We start from the raw sequence: 17,070 nt of genomic DNA on the forward strand, positions 1-17,070 counted from the left end.
ATGCTACAAACAAGCTCATCATCTTGGTTGTTACGTGTAGTAGTAATGCTACAAACAAGCTCATCCTCTTGGTTGTACATGTAGGAGTTATGCTACAAACAAGCTCATCATCTTGGTTGTTACATGTAGTAGTAATGCTACAAACAAGCTCATCATCTTGGTTGTTACATGTAGTAGTAATGCTACAAACAAGCTCATCATCTTGGTTGTTACATGTAGTAGCAATGCTACAAACAAGCTCATCATCTTGGTTGTTACATGTAGTAGTAATGCTACAAACAAGCTCATCATCTTGGTTGTTACATGTAGTAGTAATGCTACAAACAAGCTCATCATCTTGGTTGTTACGTGTAGTAGTAATGCTACAAACAAGCTCATCATCTTGGTTGTTACATGTAGTAGCAATGCTACAAACAAGCTCATCATTTTGGTTGTTATGTGTAGGAGTAATGTTACAAACAAGCTCATCATCTTGGTTGTTACGTGTAGTAGTAATGCTACAAACAAGCTCATTATCTTGGTTGTTACATGTAGTAGTAATGCTACAAACAAGCTCATCATCTTTGTTGTTACATGTAGTAGTAATGCTACAAACAAGCTCATCATCTTGGTTGTTACGTGTACTAGTAATGCTACAAAAAAGCTCATCATCTTGGTTGTTACATGTAGTAGTAATGCTACAAACAAGCTCATCATCTTGGTTGTTATGTGTAGTAGTAATGCTACAAACAAGCTCATCCTCTTGGTTGTACATGTAGTAGTTATGCTACAAACAAGCTCATCATCTTGGTTGTTACATGTAGGAGTTATGCTACAAACAAGCTCATCATCTTGGTTGTTACGTGTAGTAGTAATGCTACAAACTAGCTCATCATCTTGGTTGTTACATGTCGGAGTAATGCTACAAACAAGCTCATCATCTTGGTTGTTACATGTAGGAGTAATGCTACAAACAAGCTCATCATCTTGGTTGTTACATGTAGTAGTAATGCTACAAACAAGCTCATCATCTTTGTTGTTACATGTAGTAGTAATGCTACAAACAAGCTCATCATCTTGGTTGTTACATGTAGTAGCAATGCTACAAACAAGCTCATCATCTTGGTTGTTACGTGTAGGAGTTATGCTACAAACAAGCTCATCATCTTGGTTGTTACATGTAGTAGTAATGCTACAAACAAGCTCATCATCTTGGTTGTTACATGTAGTAGCAATGCTACAAACAAGCTCATCCTCTTGGTTGTACATGTAGGAGTTATGCTACAAACAAGCTCATCATCTTGGTTGTTACGTGTAGTAGTAATGCTACAAACAGGCTAATCATCTTGGTTGTTACATGTAGTAGTAATGCTACAAACAAGCTCATCATCTTGGTTGTTACATGTCGGAGTAATGCTACAAACAAGCTCATCATCTTGGTTGTTACATGTAGGAGTAATGCTACAAACAAGCTCATCATCTTGGTTGTTACATGTAGTAGTAATGCTACAAACAAGCTCATCATCTTGGTTGTTACATGTAGTAGTAATGCTACAAACAAGCTCATCATCTTGGTTGTTACATGTAGTAGCAATGCTACAAACAAGCTCATCATCTTGGTTGTTACGTGTAGGAGTTATGCTACAAACAAGCTCATCATCTTGGTTGTTACATGTAGTAGTAATGCTACAAACAAGCTCATCATCTTGGTTGTTACATGTAGTAGCAATGCTACAAACAAGCTCATCATCTTGGTTGTTACATGTAGTAGTAATGCTACAAACAAGCTCATCATCTTGGTTGTTATGTGTAGTAGTAATGCTACAAACAAGCTCATCCTCTTGGTTGTACATGTAGGAGTTATGCTACAAACAAGCTCATCATCTTGGTTGTTACATGTAGGAGTTATGCTACAAACAAGCTCATCATCTTGGTTGTTACGTGTAGTAGTAATGCTACAAACAAGCTCATCATCTTGGTTGTTACGTGTAGTAGTAATGCTACAAACAAGCTCATCATCTTGGTTGTTACATGTAGGAGTTATGCTACAAACAAGCTCATCATCTTGGTTGTTACGTGTAGTAGTAATGCTACAAACAAGCTCATCATCTTGGTTGTTACGTGTAGTAGTAATGCTACAAACAAGCTCATCATCTTGGTTGTTACATGTAGTAGCAATGCTACAAACAAGCTCATCATCTTGGTTGTTACATGTAGTAGTAATGCTACAAACAGGCTAATCATCTTGGTTGTTACGTGTAGTAGTAATGCTACAAACAAGCTCATCCTCTTGGTTGTACATGTAGGAGTTATGCTACAAACAAGCTCATCATCTTGGTTGTTACGTGTAGTAGTAATGCTACAAACAAGCTCATCATCTTGGTTGTTACGTGTAGTAGTAATTCTACAAACAAGCTCATCATCTTTGTTGTTACGTGTAGTAGCAATGCTACAAAAAAGCTCATCATCTTGGTTGTTACGTGTAGTAGTAATGCTACAAACAGGCTAATCATCTTGGTTGTTACATGTAGTGGTAATGCTACAAACAAGCTCATCATCTTGGTTGTTACATGTCGGAGTAATGCTACAAACAAGCTCATCATCTTTGTTGTTACATGTAGGAGTAATGCTACAAACAAGCTCATCATCTTGGTTGTTACATGTAGGAGTAATGCTACAGAAGCTCATCATCTTGGTTGTTACATGTAGGAGTAATGCTACAAACAAGCTCATCATCTTGGTTGTTACGTGTAGAAGTAATGCTACAAACAAGCTCATCATCTTGGTTGTTACATGTAGTAGTAATGCTACAAACAAGCTCATCATCTTGGTTGTTACATGTCGGAGTAATGCTACAAACAAGCTCATCATCTTGGTTGTTACGTGTAGTAGTAATGCTACAAACAAGCTCATCATCTTGGTTGTTACATGTAGTAGCAATGCTACAAACAAGCTCATCATCTTGGTTGTTATGTGTAGTAGTAATGTTACAAACAAGCTCATCATCTTGGTTGTTACGTGTAGTAGTAATGCTACAAACAAGCTCATCATCTTGGTTGCTACCTGTTGTAGTAATGCTACAAACAAGCTCATCATCTTGGTTGTTACATGTAGTAGTAATGTTACAAACAAGCTCATCATCTTGGTTGTTACGTGTAGTAGTAATGCTAAAAACAAGCTCATCATCTTGGTTGTTACGTGTAGTAGTAATGCTACAAACAAGCTGTTCCTTTTGGTTGTTACGTGTAGTATTAATGCTACAAACAAGCTCATCATCTTGGTTGTTACATGTAGTAGCAATGCTACAAACAAGCTCATCATCTTGGTTGTTATGTGTAGTAGTAATGCTACAAACAAGCTAATAATCTTGGTTGTTACATGTAGTAGCAATGCTACAAACAAGCTCATCATCTTGGTTGTTACATGTCGGAGTAATGCTACAAACAAGCTCATCATCTTGGTTGTTACGTGTAGTAGTAATGCTACAAACAAGCTCATCATCTTGGTTGTTATGTGTAGTAGTAATGCTACAAACAAGCTAATAATCTTGGTTGTTACATGTAGTAGCAATGCTACAAACAAGCTCATCATCTTGGTTGTTACATGTAGTAGTAATGCTACAAACAAGCTCATCATCTTGGTTGTTACATGTAGTAGTAATGCTACAAACAAGCTCATCATCTTGGTTGTTACATGTAGTAGTAATGCTACAAACAAGCTCATCATCTTGGTTGTTACGTGTAGTAGTAATGCTACAAACAAGCTTATCATCTTGGTTGTTACGTGTAGTAGTAATGCTACAAACAAGCTCATCATCTTGGTTGTTACATGTAGTAGCAATGCTACAAACAAGCTCATCATTTTGGTTGTTATGTGTAGTAGTAATGTTACAAACAAGCTCATCATCTTGTTTGTTACATGTAGTAGTAATGCTACAAACAAGCTCATCATCTTGGTTGTTACATGTAGTAGCAATGCTACAAACAAGCTCATCATCTTGGTTGTTACATGTAGTAGTAATGCTACAAACAAGCTCATCATCTTGGTTGTTACATGTAGTAGCAATGCTACAAACAAGCTAATCATCTTGGTTGTTACATGTAGTAGTAATGCTACAAACAAGCTCATCATCTTGGTTGTTACATGTAGTAGCAATGCTACAAACAAGTTCATCATCTTGGTTGTTACATGTAGTAGTAATGCTACAAACAAGCTCATCATCTTGGTTGTTACGTGTAGTAGTAATGCTACAAACAAGCTCATCATCTTGGTTGTTACATGTAGTAGTAATGCTACAAACAAGCTCATCATCTTGGTTGTTACGTGTAGTAGTAATGCTACAAACAAGCTCATCCTCTTGGTTGTACATGTAGGAGTTATGCTACAAACAAGCTCATCATCTTGGTTGTTACATGTAGTAGTAATGCTACAAACAAGCTCATCATCTTGGTTGTTACATGTAGTAGTAATGCTACAAACAAGCTCATCATCTTGGTTGTTACATGTAGTAGCAATGCTACAAACAAGCTCATCATCTTGGTTGTTACATGTAGTAGTAATGCTACAAACAAGCTCATCATCTTGGTTGTTACATGTAGTAGTAATGCTACAAACAAGCTCATCATCTTGGTTGTTACGTGTAGTAGTAATGCTACAAACAAGCTCATCATCTTGGTTGTTACATGTAGTAGCAATGCTACAAACAAGCTCATCATTTTGGTTGTTATGTGTAGGAGTAATGTTACAAACAAGCTCATCATCTTGGTTGTTACGTGTAGTAGTAATGCTAAAAACAAGCTCATCATCTTGGTTGTTACGTGTAGTAGTAATGCTACAAACAAGCTCATCCTCTTGGTTGTTACGTGTAGTATTTATGCTACAAACAAGCTCATCATCTTGGTTGTTACATTTAGTAGCAATGCTACAAACAAGCTTATCATCTGGGTTGTTACATGTAGTAGTAATGCTACAAACAAGCTCATCATCTTGGTTGTGACATGTAGTAGTAATGCTACAAACAAGTTCATCATCTTGGTTGTTACATGTAGTAGCAATGCTACTAACAAGCTCATCATCTTGGTTGTTACATGTAGTAGTAATGCTACAAACAAGCTCATCATCTTGGTTGTTACGTGTAGTAGTAATGCTACAAACAAGCTCATTATCTTGGTTGTTACATGTAGTAGTAATGCTACAAACAAGCTCATCATCTTTGTTGTTACATGTAGTAGTAATGCTACAAACAAGCTCATCATCTTGGTTGTTACGTGTACTAGTAATGCTACAAAAAAGCTCATCATCTTGGTTGTTACATGTAGTAGTAATGCTACAAACAAGCTCATCATCTTGGTTGTTACATGTCGGAGTAATGCTACAAACAAGCTCATCATCTTGGTTGTTACGTGTAGTAGTAATGCTACAAACAAGCTCATCATCTTGGTTGTTACATGTAGTAGCAATGCTACAAACAAGCTCATCATCTTGGTTGTTATGTGTAGTAGTAATATTACAAACAAGCTCATCATCTTGGTTGTTACGTGTAGTAGTAATGCTAAAAACAAGCTCACCATCTTGGTTGTTACGTGTAGTAGTAATGCTACAAACAAGCTCATCCTCTTGGTTGTTACGTGTAGTATTAATGCTACAAACAAGCTCATCATCTTGGTTGTTACATGTAGTAGCAATGCTACAAACAAGCTCATCATCTTGGTTGTTACGTGTAGTAGTAATGCTACAAACAAGCTCATCATCTTGGTTGTTACGTGTAGTAGCAATGCTACAAACAAGCTTATCATCTTGGTTGTTACATGTAGTAGTAATGCTACAAACAAGCTCATCATCTTGGTTGTTACATGTAGTTGCAATGCTACAAACAAGCTCATCATCTTGGTTGTTACATGTAGTAGTAATGCTACAAACAAGCTCATCATCTTGGTTGTTACGTGTAGTAGTAATGCTACAAACAAGCTCATCCTCTTGGTTGTACATGTAGGAGTTATGATACAAACAAGCTCATCATCTTGGTTGTTACATGTAGTAGTAATGCTACAAACAAGCTTATCATCTTGGTTGTTACATGTAGTAGCAATGCTACAAACAAGCTCATCATCTTGGTTGTTACGTGTAGGAGTTATGCTACAAACAAGCTCATCATCTTGGTTGTTACATGTAGTAGTAATGCTACAAACAAGCTCATCATCTTGGTTGTTACATGTAGTAGTAATGCTACAAACAAGCTCATCATCTTGGTTGTTACATGTAGTAGTAATGCTACAAACAAGCTCATCCTCTTGGTTTGACATGTAGGAGTTATGCTACAAACAAGCTCATCATCTTGGTTGTTACATGTAGTAGTAATGCTACAAACAAGCTCATCATCTTGGTTGTTACACGTAGTAGTAATGCTACAAACAAGCTCATCATCTTGGTTGTTACATGTAGTAGCAATGCTACAAACAAGCTCATCATCTTGGTTGTTACGTGTAGGAGTTATGCTACAAACAAGCTCATCATCTTGGTTGTTACATGTAGTAGTAATACTACAAACAAGCTCATCATCTTGGTTGTTACATGTAGTAGCAATGCTACAAACATGCTCATCATCTTGGTTGTTACATGTAGTAGCAATGCTACAAACAAGCTCATCATCTTGGTTGTTACATGTAGTAGTAATGCTACAAACAAGCTCATCATCTTGGTTGTTACGTGTAGTAGTAATGCTACAAACAAGCTCATCATCTTGGTTGTTACATGTAGGAGTTATGCTACAAACAAGCTCATCATCTTGGTTGTTACGTGTAGTAGTAATGCTACAAACAAGCTCATCATCTTGGTTGTTACATGTAGTAGTAATGCTACAAACAAGCTCATTATCTTGGTTGTTACATGTAGTAGTAATGCTACAAACAAGCTCATCATCTTGGTTGTTCTGTGTAGTAGTAATGCTACAAACAAGCTCATCATCTTGGTTGTTACATGTAGGAGTTATGCTACAAACAAGCTCATCATCTTGGTTGTTACGTGTAGTAGTAATGCTACAAACAAGCTCATCCTCTTGGTTGTTACATGTAGTAGTAATGCTACAAACAAGCTCATCATCTTGGTTGTTACATGTAGTAGTAATGCTACAAACAAGCTCATCATCTTGGTTGTTACGTGTAGTAGTAATGCTACAAACAAGCTCATCATCTTGGTTGTTACATGTAGGAGTTATGCTACAAACAAGCTCATCATCTTGGTTGTTACGTGTAGTAGTAATGCTACAAACAAGCTCATACTCTTGGTTGTTACATGTAGTAGTAATGCTACAAACAAGCTCATCATCTTGGTTGTTACATGTAGTAGTAATGCTACAAACAAGCTCATCATCTTGGTTGTTACATGTAGTAGTAATGCTACAAACAAGCTCATCATCTTGGTTGTTACATGTAGTAGTAATGCTACAAACAAGCTCATCATCTTGGTTGTTACATGTAGGAGTTATGCTACAAACAAGCTCATCATCTTGGTTGTTACATGTAGGAGTTATGCTACAAACAAGCTCATCATCTTGGTTGTTACGTGTAGTGGTAATGCTACAAACAAGCTCATCATCTTGGTTGTTACGGTTAGTAGTAATGCTACAAACAAGCTCATCATCTTGGTTGTTACATGTAGGAGTTATGCTACAAACAAGCTCATCATCTTGGTTGCTACGTGTAGTAGTAATGCTACAAACAAGCTCATCATCTTGGTTGTTACGTGTAGTAGTAATGCTACAAACAAGCTCATCATCTTGGTTGTTACGTGTAGTAGTAATGCTAAAAACAAGCTCATCATCTTGGTTGTTACGTGTAGTAGTAATGCTACAAACAAGCTCATCATCTTGGTTGTTACATGTAGTAGTAATGCTACAAACAAGCTCATCATCTTGGTTGTTACGTGTAGTAGTAATGCTACAAACAAGCTCATCATCTTGGTTGTTACATGTAGTAGTAATGCTACAAACAAGCTCATCATCTTGGTTGTTACGTGTAGTAGTAATGCTACAAACAAGCTCATCATCTTGGTTGTTACATGTAGTAGTAATGCTACAAACAAGCTCATCATCTTGGTTGTTACATGTAGTAGTAATGCTACAAACAAGCTCATCATCTTGGTTGTTACGTGTAGTAGTAATGCTACAAACAAGCTCATCATCTTGGTTGTTACATGTAGGAGTTATGCTACAAACAAGCTCATCATCTTGGTTGTTACGTGTAGTGGTAATGCTACAAACAAGCTCATCATCTTGGTTGTTACGTGTAGTAGTAATGCTACAAACAAGCTCATCATCTTGGTTGTTACATGTAGGAGTTATGGTACAAACAAGCTCATCATCTTGGTTGTTACATGTAGTAGTAATGCTACAAACAAGCTCATCATCTTGGTTGTTATGTGTAGTAGTAATGCTACAAACAAGCTCATCATCTTGGTTGTTACGTGTAGTGGTAATGCTACAAACAAGCTCATCATCTTTGTTGTTACATGTAGTAGTAATGATACAAACAAGCTCATCATCTTGGTTGTTACGTGTAGTAGTAATGCTACAAACAAGCTCATCATCTTGGTTGTTACATGTAGTAGTAATGCTACAAACAAGCTCATCATCTTGGTTGTACATGTAGGAGTTATGCTACAAACAAGCTCATCATCTTTGTTGTTACATGTCAGAGTTATGTTACAAACAAGCTCATCATCTTGGTTGTTACGTGTAGTAGTAATGCTACAAACAAGCTCATCATCTTGGTTGTTACATGTAGGAGTTATGCTACAAACAAGCTCATCATCTTGGTTGTTACGTGTAGTAGTAATGCTACAAACAAGCTCATACTCTTGGTTGTTACATGTAGTAGTAATGCTACAAACAAGCTCATCATCTTGGTTGTTACATGTAGTAGTAATGCTACAAACAAGCTCATCATCTTGGTTGTTACATGTAGTAGTAATGCTACAAACAAGCTCATCATCTTGGTTGTTACATGTAGTAGTAATGCTACAAACAAGCTCATCATCTTGGTTGTTACATGTAGGAGTTATGCTACAAACAAGCTCATCATCTTGGTTGTTACATGTAGGAGTTATGCTACAAACAAGCTCATCATCTTGGTTGTTACGTGTAGTGGTAATGCTACAAACAAGCTCATCATCTTGGTTGTTACGGTTAGTAGTAATGCTACAAACAAGCTCATCATCTTGGTTGTTACATGTAGGAGTTATGCTACAAACAAGCTCATCATCTTGGTTGCTACGTGTAGTAGTAATGCTACAAACAAGCTCATCATCTTGGTTGTTACGTGTAGTAGTAATGCTACAAACAAGCTCATCATCTTGGTTGTTACGTGTAGTAGTAATGCTAAAAACAAGCTCATCATCTTGGTTGTTACGTGTAGTAGTAATGCTACAAACAAGCTCATCATCTTGGTTGTTACATGTAGTAGTAATGCTACAAACAAGCTCATCATCTTGGTTGTTACGTGTAGTAGTAATGCTACAAACAAGCTCATCATCTTGGTTGTTACATGTAGTAGCAATGCTACAAACAAGCTTATCATCTTGGTTGTTACATGTAGTAGTAATGCTACAAACAAGCTCATCATCTTGGTTGTTACATGTAGTTGCAATGCTACAAACAAGCTCATCATCTTGGTTGTTACATGTAGTAGTAATGCTACAAACAAGCTCATCATCTTGGTTGTTACGTGTAGTAGTAATGCTACAAACAAGCTCATCCTCTTGGTTGTACATGTAGGAGTTATGATACAAACAAGCTCATCATCTTGGTTGTTACATGTAGTAGTAATGCTACAAACAAGCTTATCATCTTGGTTGTTACATGTAGTAGCAATGCTACAAACAAGCTCATCATCTTGGTTGTTACGTGTAGGAGTTATGCTACAAACAAGCTCATCATCTTGGTTGTTACATGTAGTAGTAATGCTACAAACAAGCTCATCATCTTGGTTGTTACATGTAGTAGTAATGCTACAAACAAGCTCATCATCTTGGTTGTTACATGTAGTAGTAATGCTACAAACAAGCTCATCCTCTTGGTTTGACATGTAGGAGTTATGCTACAAACAAGCTCATCATCTTGGTTGTTACATGTAGTAGTAATGCTACAAACAAGCTCATCATCTTGGTTGTTACACGTAGTAGTAATGCTACAAACAAGCTCATCATCTTGGTTGTTACATGTAGTAGCAATGCTACAAACAAGCTCATCATCTTGGTTGTTACGTGTAGGAGTTATGCTACAAACAAGCTCATCATCTTGGTTGTTACATGTAGTAGTAATACTACAAACAAGCTCATCATCTTGGTTGTTACATGTAGTAGCAATGCTACAAACATGCTCATCATCTTGGTTGTTACATGTAGTAGCAATGCTACAAACAAGCTCATCATCTTGGTTGTTACATGTAGTAGTAATGCTACAAACAAGCTCATCATCTTGGTTGTTACGTGTAGTAGTAATGCTACAAACAAGCTCATCATCTTGGTTGTTACATGTAGGAGTTATGCTACAAACAAGCTCATCATCTTGGTTGTTACGTGTAGTAGTAATGCTACAAACAAGCTCATCATCTTGGTTGTTACATGTAGTAGTAATGCTACAAACAAGCTCATTATCTTGGTTGTTACATGTAGTAGTAATGCTACAAACAAGCTCATCATCTTGGTTGTTCTGTGTAGTAGTAATGCTACAAACAAGCTCATCATCTTGGTTGTTACATGTAGGAGTTATGCTACAAACAAGCTCATCATCTTGGTTGTTACGTGTAGTAGTAATGCTACAAACAAGCTCATCCTCTTGGTTGTTACATGTAGTAGTAATGCTACAAACAAGCTCATCATCTTGGTTGTTACATGTAGTAGTAATGCTACAAACAAGCTCATCATCTTGGTTGTTACGTGTAGTAGTAATGCTACAAACAAGCTCATCATCTTGGTTGTTACATGTAGGAGTTATGCTACAAACAAGCTCATCATCTTGGTTGTTACGTGTAGTAGTAATGCTACAAACAAGCTCATACTCTTGGTTGTTACATGTAGTAGTAATGCTACAAACAAGCTCATCATCTTGGTTGTTACATGTAGTAGTAATGCTACAAACAAGCTCATCATCTTGGTTGTTACATGTAGTAGTAATGCTACAAACAAGCTCATCATCTTGGTTGTTACATGTAGTAGTAATGCTACAAACAAGCTCATCATCTTGGTTGTTACATGTAGGAGTTATGCTACAAACAAGCTCATCATCTTGGTTGTTACATGTAGGAGTTATGCTACAAACAAGCTCATCATCTTGGTTGTTACGTGTAGTGGTAATGCTACAAACAAGCTCATCATCTTGGTTGTTACGGTTAGTAGTAATGCTACAAACAAGCTCATCATCTTGGTTGTTACATGTAGGAGTTATGCTACAAACAAGCTCATCATCTTGGTTGCTACGTGTAGTAGTAATGCTACAAACAAGCTCATCATCTTGGTTGTTACGTGTAGTAGTAATGCTACAAACAAGCTCATCATCTTGGTTGTTACGTGTAGTAGTAATGCTAAAAACAAGCTCATCATCTTGGTTGTTACGTGTAGTAGTAATGCTACAAACAAGCTCATCATCTTGGTTGTTACATGTAGTAGTAATGCTACAAACAAGCTCATCATCTTGGTTGTTACGTGTAGTAGTAATGCTACAAACAAGCTCATCATCTTGGTTGTTACATGTAGTAGTAATGCTACAAACAAGCTCATCATCTTGGTTGTTACGTGTAGTAGTAATGCTACAAACAAGCTCATCATCTTGGTTGTTACATGTAGTAGTAATGCTACAAACAAGCTCATCATCTTGGTTGTTACATGTAGTAGTAATGCTACAAACAAGCTCATCATCTTGGTTGTTACGTGTAGTAGTAATGCTACAAACAAGCTCATCATCTTGGTTGTTACATGTAGGAGTTATGCTACAAACAAGCTCATCATCTTGGTTGTTACGTGTAGTGGTAATGCTACAAACAAGCTCATCATCTTGGTTGTTACGTGTAGTAGTAATGCTACAAACAAGCTCATCATCTTGGTTGTTACATGTAGGAGTTATGGTACAAACAAGCTCATCATCTTGGTTGTTACATGTAGTAGTAATGCTACAAACAAGCTCATCATCTTGGTTGTTATGTGTAGTAGTAATGCTACAAACAAGCTCATCATCTTGGTTGTTACGTGTAGTGGTAATGCTACAAACAAGCTCATCATCTTTGTTGTTACATGTAGTAGTAATGATACAAACAAGCTCATCATCTTGGTTGTTACGTGTAGTAGTAATGCTACAAACAAGCTCATCATCTTGGTTGTTACATGTAGTAGTAATGCTACAAACAAGCTCATCATCTTGGTTGTACATGTAGGAGTTATGCTACAAACAAGCTCATCATCTTTGTTGTTACATGTCAGAGTTATGTTACAAACAAGCTCATCATCTTGGTTGTTACGTGTAGTAGTAATGCTACAAACAAGCTCATCATCTTGGTTGTTACATGTAGGAGTTATGCTACAAACAAGCTCATCATCTTGGTTGTTACGTGTAGTAGTAATGCTACAAACAAGCTCATACTCTTGGTTGTTACATGTAGTAGTAATGCTACAAACAAGCTCATCATCTTGGTTGTTACATGTAGTAGTAATGCTACAAACAAGCTCATCATCTTGGTTGTTACATGTAGTAGTAATGCTACAAACAAGCTCATCATCTTGGTTGTTACATGTAGTAGTAATGCTACAAACAAGCTCATCATCTTGGTTGTTACATGTAGGAGTTATGCTACAAACAAGCTCATCATCTTGGTTGTTACATGTAGGAGTTATGCTACAAACAAGCTCATCATCTTGGTTGTTACGTGTAGTGGTAATGCTACAAACAAGCTCATCATCTTGGTTGTTACGGTTAGTAGTAATGCTACAAACAAGCTCATCATCTTGGTTGTTACATGTAGGAGTTATGCTACAAACAAGCTCATCATCTTGGTTGCTACGTGTAGTAGTAATGCTACAAACAAGCTCATCATCTTGGTTGTTACGTGTAGTAGTAATGCTACAAACAAGCTCATCATCTTGGTTGTTACGTGTAGTAGTAATGCTAAAAACAAGCTCATCATCTTGGTTGTTACGTGTAGTAGTAATGCTACAAACAAGCTCATCATCTTGGTTGTTACATGTAGTAGTAATGCTACAAACAAGCTCATCATCTTGGTTGTTACGTGTAGTAGTAATGCTACAAACAAGCTCATCATCTTGGTTGTTACATGTAGTAGTAATGCTACAAACAAGCTCATCATCTTGGTTGTTACGTGTAGTAGTAATGCTACAAACAAGCTCATCATCTTGGTTGTTACATGTAGTAGTAATGCTACAAACAAGCTCATCATCTTGGTTGTTACATGTAGTAGTAATGCTACAAACAAGCTCATCATCTTGGTTGTTACGTGTAGTAGTAATGCTACAAACAAGCTCATCATCTTGGTTGTTACATGTAGGAGTTATGCTACAAACAAGCTCATCATCTTGGTTGTTACGTGTAGTGGTAATGCTACAAACAAGCTCATCATCTTGTTTGTTACGTGTAGTAGTAATGCTACAAACAAGCTCATCATCTTGGTTGTTACATGTAGGAGTTATGGTACAAACAAGCTCATCATCTTGGTTGTTACATGTAGTAGTAATGCTACAAACAAGCTCATCATCTTGGTTGTTATGTGTAGTAGTAATGCTACAAACAAGCTCATCATCTTGGTTGTTACGTGTAGTGGTAATGCTACAAACAAGCTCATCATCTTTGTTGTTACATGTAGTAGTAATGATACAAACAAGCTCATCATCTTGGTTGTTACGTGTAGTAGTAATGCTACAAACAAGCTCATCATCTTGGTTGTTACATGTAGTAGTAATGCTACAAACAAGCTCATCATCTTGGTTGTACATGTAGGAGTTATGCTACAAACAAGCTCATCATCTTTGTTGTTACATGTCAGAGTTATGTTACAAACAAGCTCATCATCTTGGTTGTTACATGTAGGAGTAATGCTACAAACAAGCTCATCATCTTGGTTGTTACATGTAGGAGTAATGCTACAAAAGCTCATCATCTTGGTTGTTACATGTAGTAGTAATGCTACAAACAAGCTCATCATCTTGGTTGTTACATGTAGTAGTAATGCTACAAACAAGCTCATCATCTTGGTTGTTACATGTAGTAGTAATGCTACAAACAAGCTCATCATCTTGGTTGTTACATGTAGTAGTAATGCTACAAACAAGCTCATCATCTTGGTTGTTACATGTAGTAGTAATGCTACAAACAAGCTCATCATCTTGGTTGTTACATGTAGTAGTAATGCTACAAACAAGCTCATCATCTTGGTTGTTACATGTAGTAGTAATGCTACAAACAAGCTCATCATCTTGGTTGTTACATGTAGGAGTAATGCTACAAACAAGCTCATCATCTTGGTTGTTACATGTAGTAGTAATGCTACAAACAAGCTCATCATCTTGGTTGTTACATGTAGTAGTAATGCTACAAACAAGCTCATCATCTTGGTTGTTACATGTAGGAGTAATGCTACAAAAGCTCATCATCTTGGTTGTTACATGTAGTAGTAATGCTACAAACAAGCTCATCATCTTGGTTGTTACATGTAATAGTAATGCTACAAACAAGCTCATCATCTTGGTTGTTACATGTAGGAGTAATGCTACAAACAAGCTCACCTCAAAAAGTAACAGGTGCGATCCCTCTGATTCCAGTACAGGAAAACTAGGAGAAGAAGAAAGCGCAAGAAGTATGGCATGTTTTATGGAGAAGGACAAGATAAGCCACCTGGAAACCTTTAAACTTTATTCATAGTATTATACTCAAGTTTAGATCACATCGGTGTGACCTCCCCTGAATCTTGAAAGTAAAGTTAGTCAAAAATAGACAAAACACTTTTACCAGATATTGAGAAGGTCAAACCAAGCCCTTCTTACACACACATACCGGTGTGATTATCAAGATTATCAAGATTATCAAGATAAATATTCAGATAGAAAACGACAACAGCATCACCTGTAATGAACGAGTAAACAGGAAAATGAAGTTAGGTGAGAAGAAAATAAAATTATGAAGTTGCTGTAAAAATAAAACTCTAACTCAACTGTGTGGATAGTTTTGAAGCTCTAACTCAACTGTGTGGATAGTTTTGAAGCTCAGCCGACTTCTATATTCTTGCATACCACATGATATGTTACAGGTTATGAATTTTTTAATGAAATCAAAGTAGTATTAATAATGAATGTGATTGTGACCCTACGGGTCATGGATATTTTAGTTGATTGATAAAAGCTAAAAATACCTTTATTCTTTAGCACGGAATCTATATAATCAGCAGCAGTTGTAAAATGTTGGCTAAGTTTGTATGTTGGGAAATCTTGAGCAGCTATTCCTAAGAATTGGATGGATACTCCTTCATAGAATCCTTGATCTGTGTTGATCATGTTGAACTTAGAGCCACAAGCACAATTCAAGACATGAGTGACACCTTCTTTTTTTAAAGCTGCTTTGTTTAGAGCACCGGCCCTGAAAAGGAAAACAGACAGCATATTTAGAGGATACTCGTATTGAATCATTGACAGTGAACAACAGAGGGTAGAATATGAGGGAGAGAGAAGCTTTAATGTATTTCCGGCATTTTTTTTATACTTGTGGGCATTTTGAACTCGACGTATCTAAGCGTCCGCTCAGTTCTGCTCGAAACATGACGTCAACTGCTCGAGTTTTTCTGTAATTTGATGTAAGACGCCAATCAAGACAATTACAATGCAACAAGCAGACAACTTTCGGATAAATATTGAAAGAAGAAAAAAAAGAAACTAGATGTTACATGGAAACCACGGAGACTACCAACACTATGGATTTATCAATGCTAGATAAACAACTGCAGACGTCCATAAGAAATAGTTTTTATTTTGTTGTTTTTGTCAAAATAAGAAATTAATCGCCAAAGAATTGCATTACATGTGGCGTTAAATGCATCGTTCTAAAAGTGGCCAAAGGTGCACAAACCTGTTCTTAAAATTTTCGAAACAAAAACAGATTTTAAAGAAATACCTGAAAATAAAAAACTTTTTTGCTTCAAAAGGAACCTTTTAAAAAAAAAAAACTTTCATAGACCAAAAAAATACATCATTTGTTTGGGGAAAAAAAAACAACATTAGCTATCAAAAAGGCAAATTAAAAAACACTAAAGAAATGGTTATGGTACCCTTGCATAAAAAATATGTTTGCCATGAAATATTAAATGAATAATAAAACAAAATTACGGTTGGTCATTGGTTTTTTTCTTTTATCTTTTTTCTTTTTCTTTTATCTTTTTTCTTTTTCTTTTTCTTTGATTTCCATTTATCCTACTATTGCTGTTTTGTACCGTTGTTAGGATTTGATTATCGGCGACATTGCACATGATCCGGCGCTTGACGCCATGTTCCTGGCAAAGCTGAGTGGTTGCTTAGATATGTCGAGTTCAAAGTCAGCACAAGTACCGATTTTTTTTTAATTTCAAATCTCCGGACTTTTGGTTGTTAATATATGGAAATTTCTTCATATCATAAATATAGAATCTTTTTAATAATATATTTGTATTTATACATACGTAATCACTTTTACTCATATTTAAAAATAATTAAATTGGTTGATAAGTAAAGATGATGGTTATGATCAATTTGATGTCACTCAAATAAACTATTTTAAAATGAATTGTTCCAAAATCAAATGATGTCGTCCCATCGATTAAAATTAAACAACTTTAAATAAATACATTAAAAAAAAATGGCATTCGTTTTATTGAGTGAAAAAATATTTAGTTGATAATTATGTTTATGATAAGAATGCAGAGAGTACATATTGTTTTAAAACATTAAATTACTACAATTAAAAAAAAAGAGAGACATATCTCATTTATAAAGAACGATGTTAACGATGACAATTATTTTATGAAAGAAGAAAAATAATTTCTTAACAGTATTGATTCTGACAGGCATTTA

At 36.1% G+C, this 17,070-nt stretch overlaps 1 protein-coding gene across 6 annotated transcripts in view; it reads right to left on the minus strand.

Annotated features, from left to right (window-relative positions):
• Positions 1-17,070, minus strand: part of LOC145293829 (dual specificity protein phosphatase 3-like) — a 265,871-nt gene that overhangs the window by 37,417 nt on the left and 211,384 nt on the right. For all 6 annotated transcript variants that reach the window (XM_080140479.1, XM_080140481.1, XM_080140482.1 and 3 more), the window contains one exon: positions 15,384-15,607. In XM_080140479.1, coding sequence (XP_079996605.1) covers positions 15,384-15,607 — 224 coding nt within the window. The remainder of the gene's footprint in view (positions 1-15,383; positions 15,608-17,070) is intronic.

The sequence above is a fragment of the Euprymna scolopes genome, chromosome 15 (assembly GCF_053919585.1).
Source record: "Euprymna scolopes isolate OS-2025 chromosome 15, ASM5391958v1, whole genome shotgun sequence".
NCBI lineage: Eukaryota > Metazoa > Mollusca > Cephalopoda > Sepiida > Sepiolidae > Euprymna > Euprymna scolopes.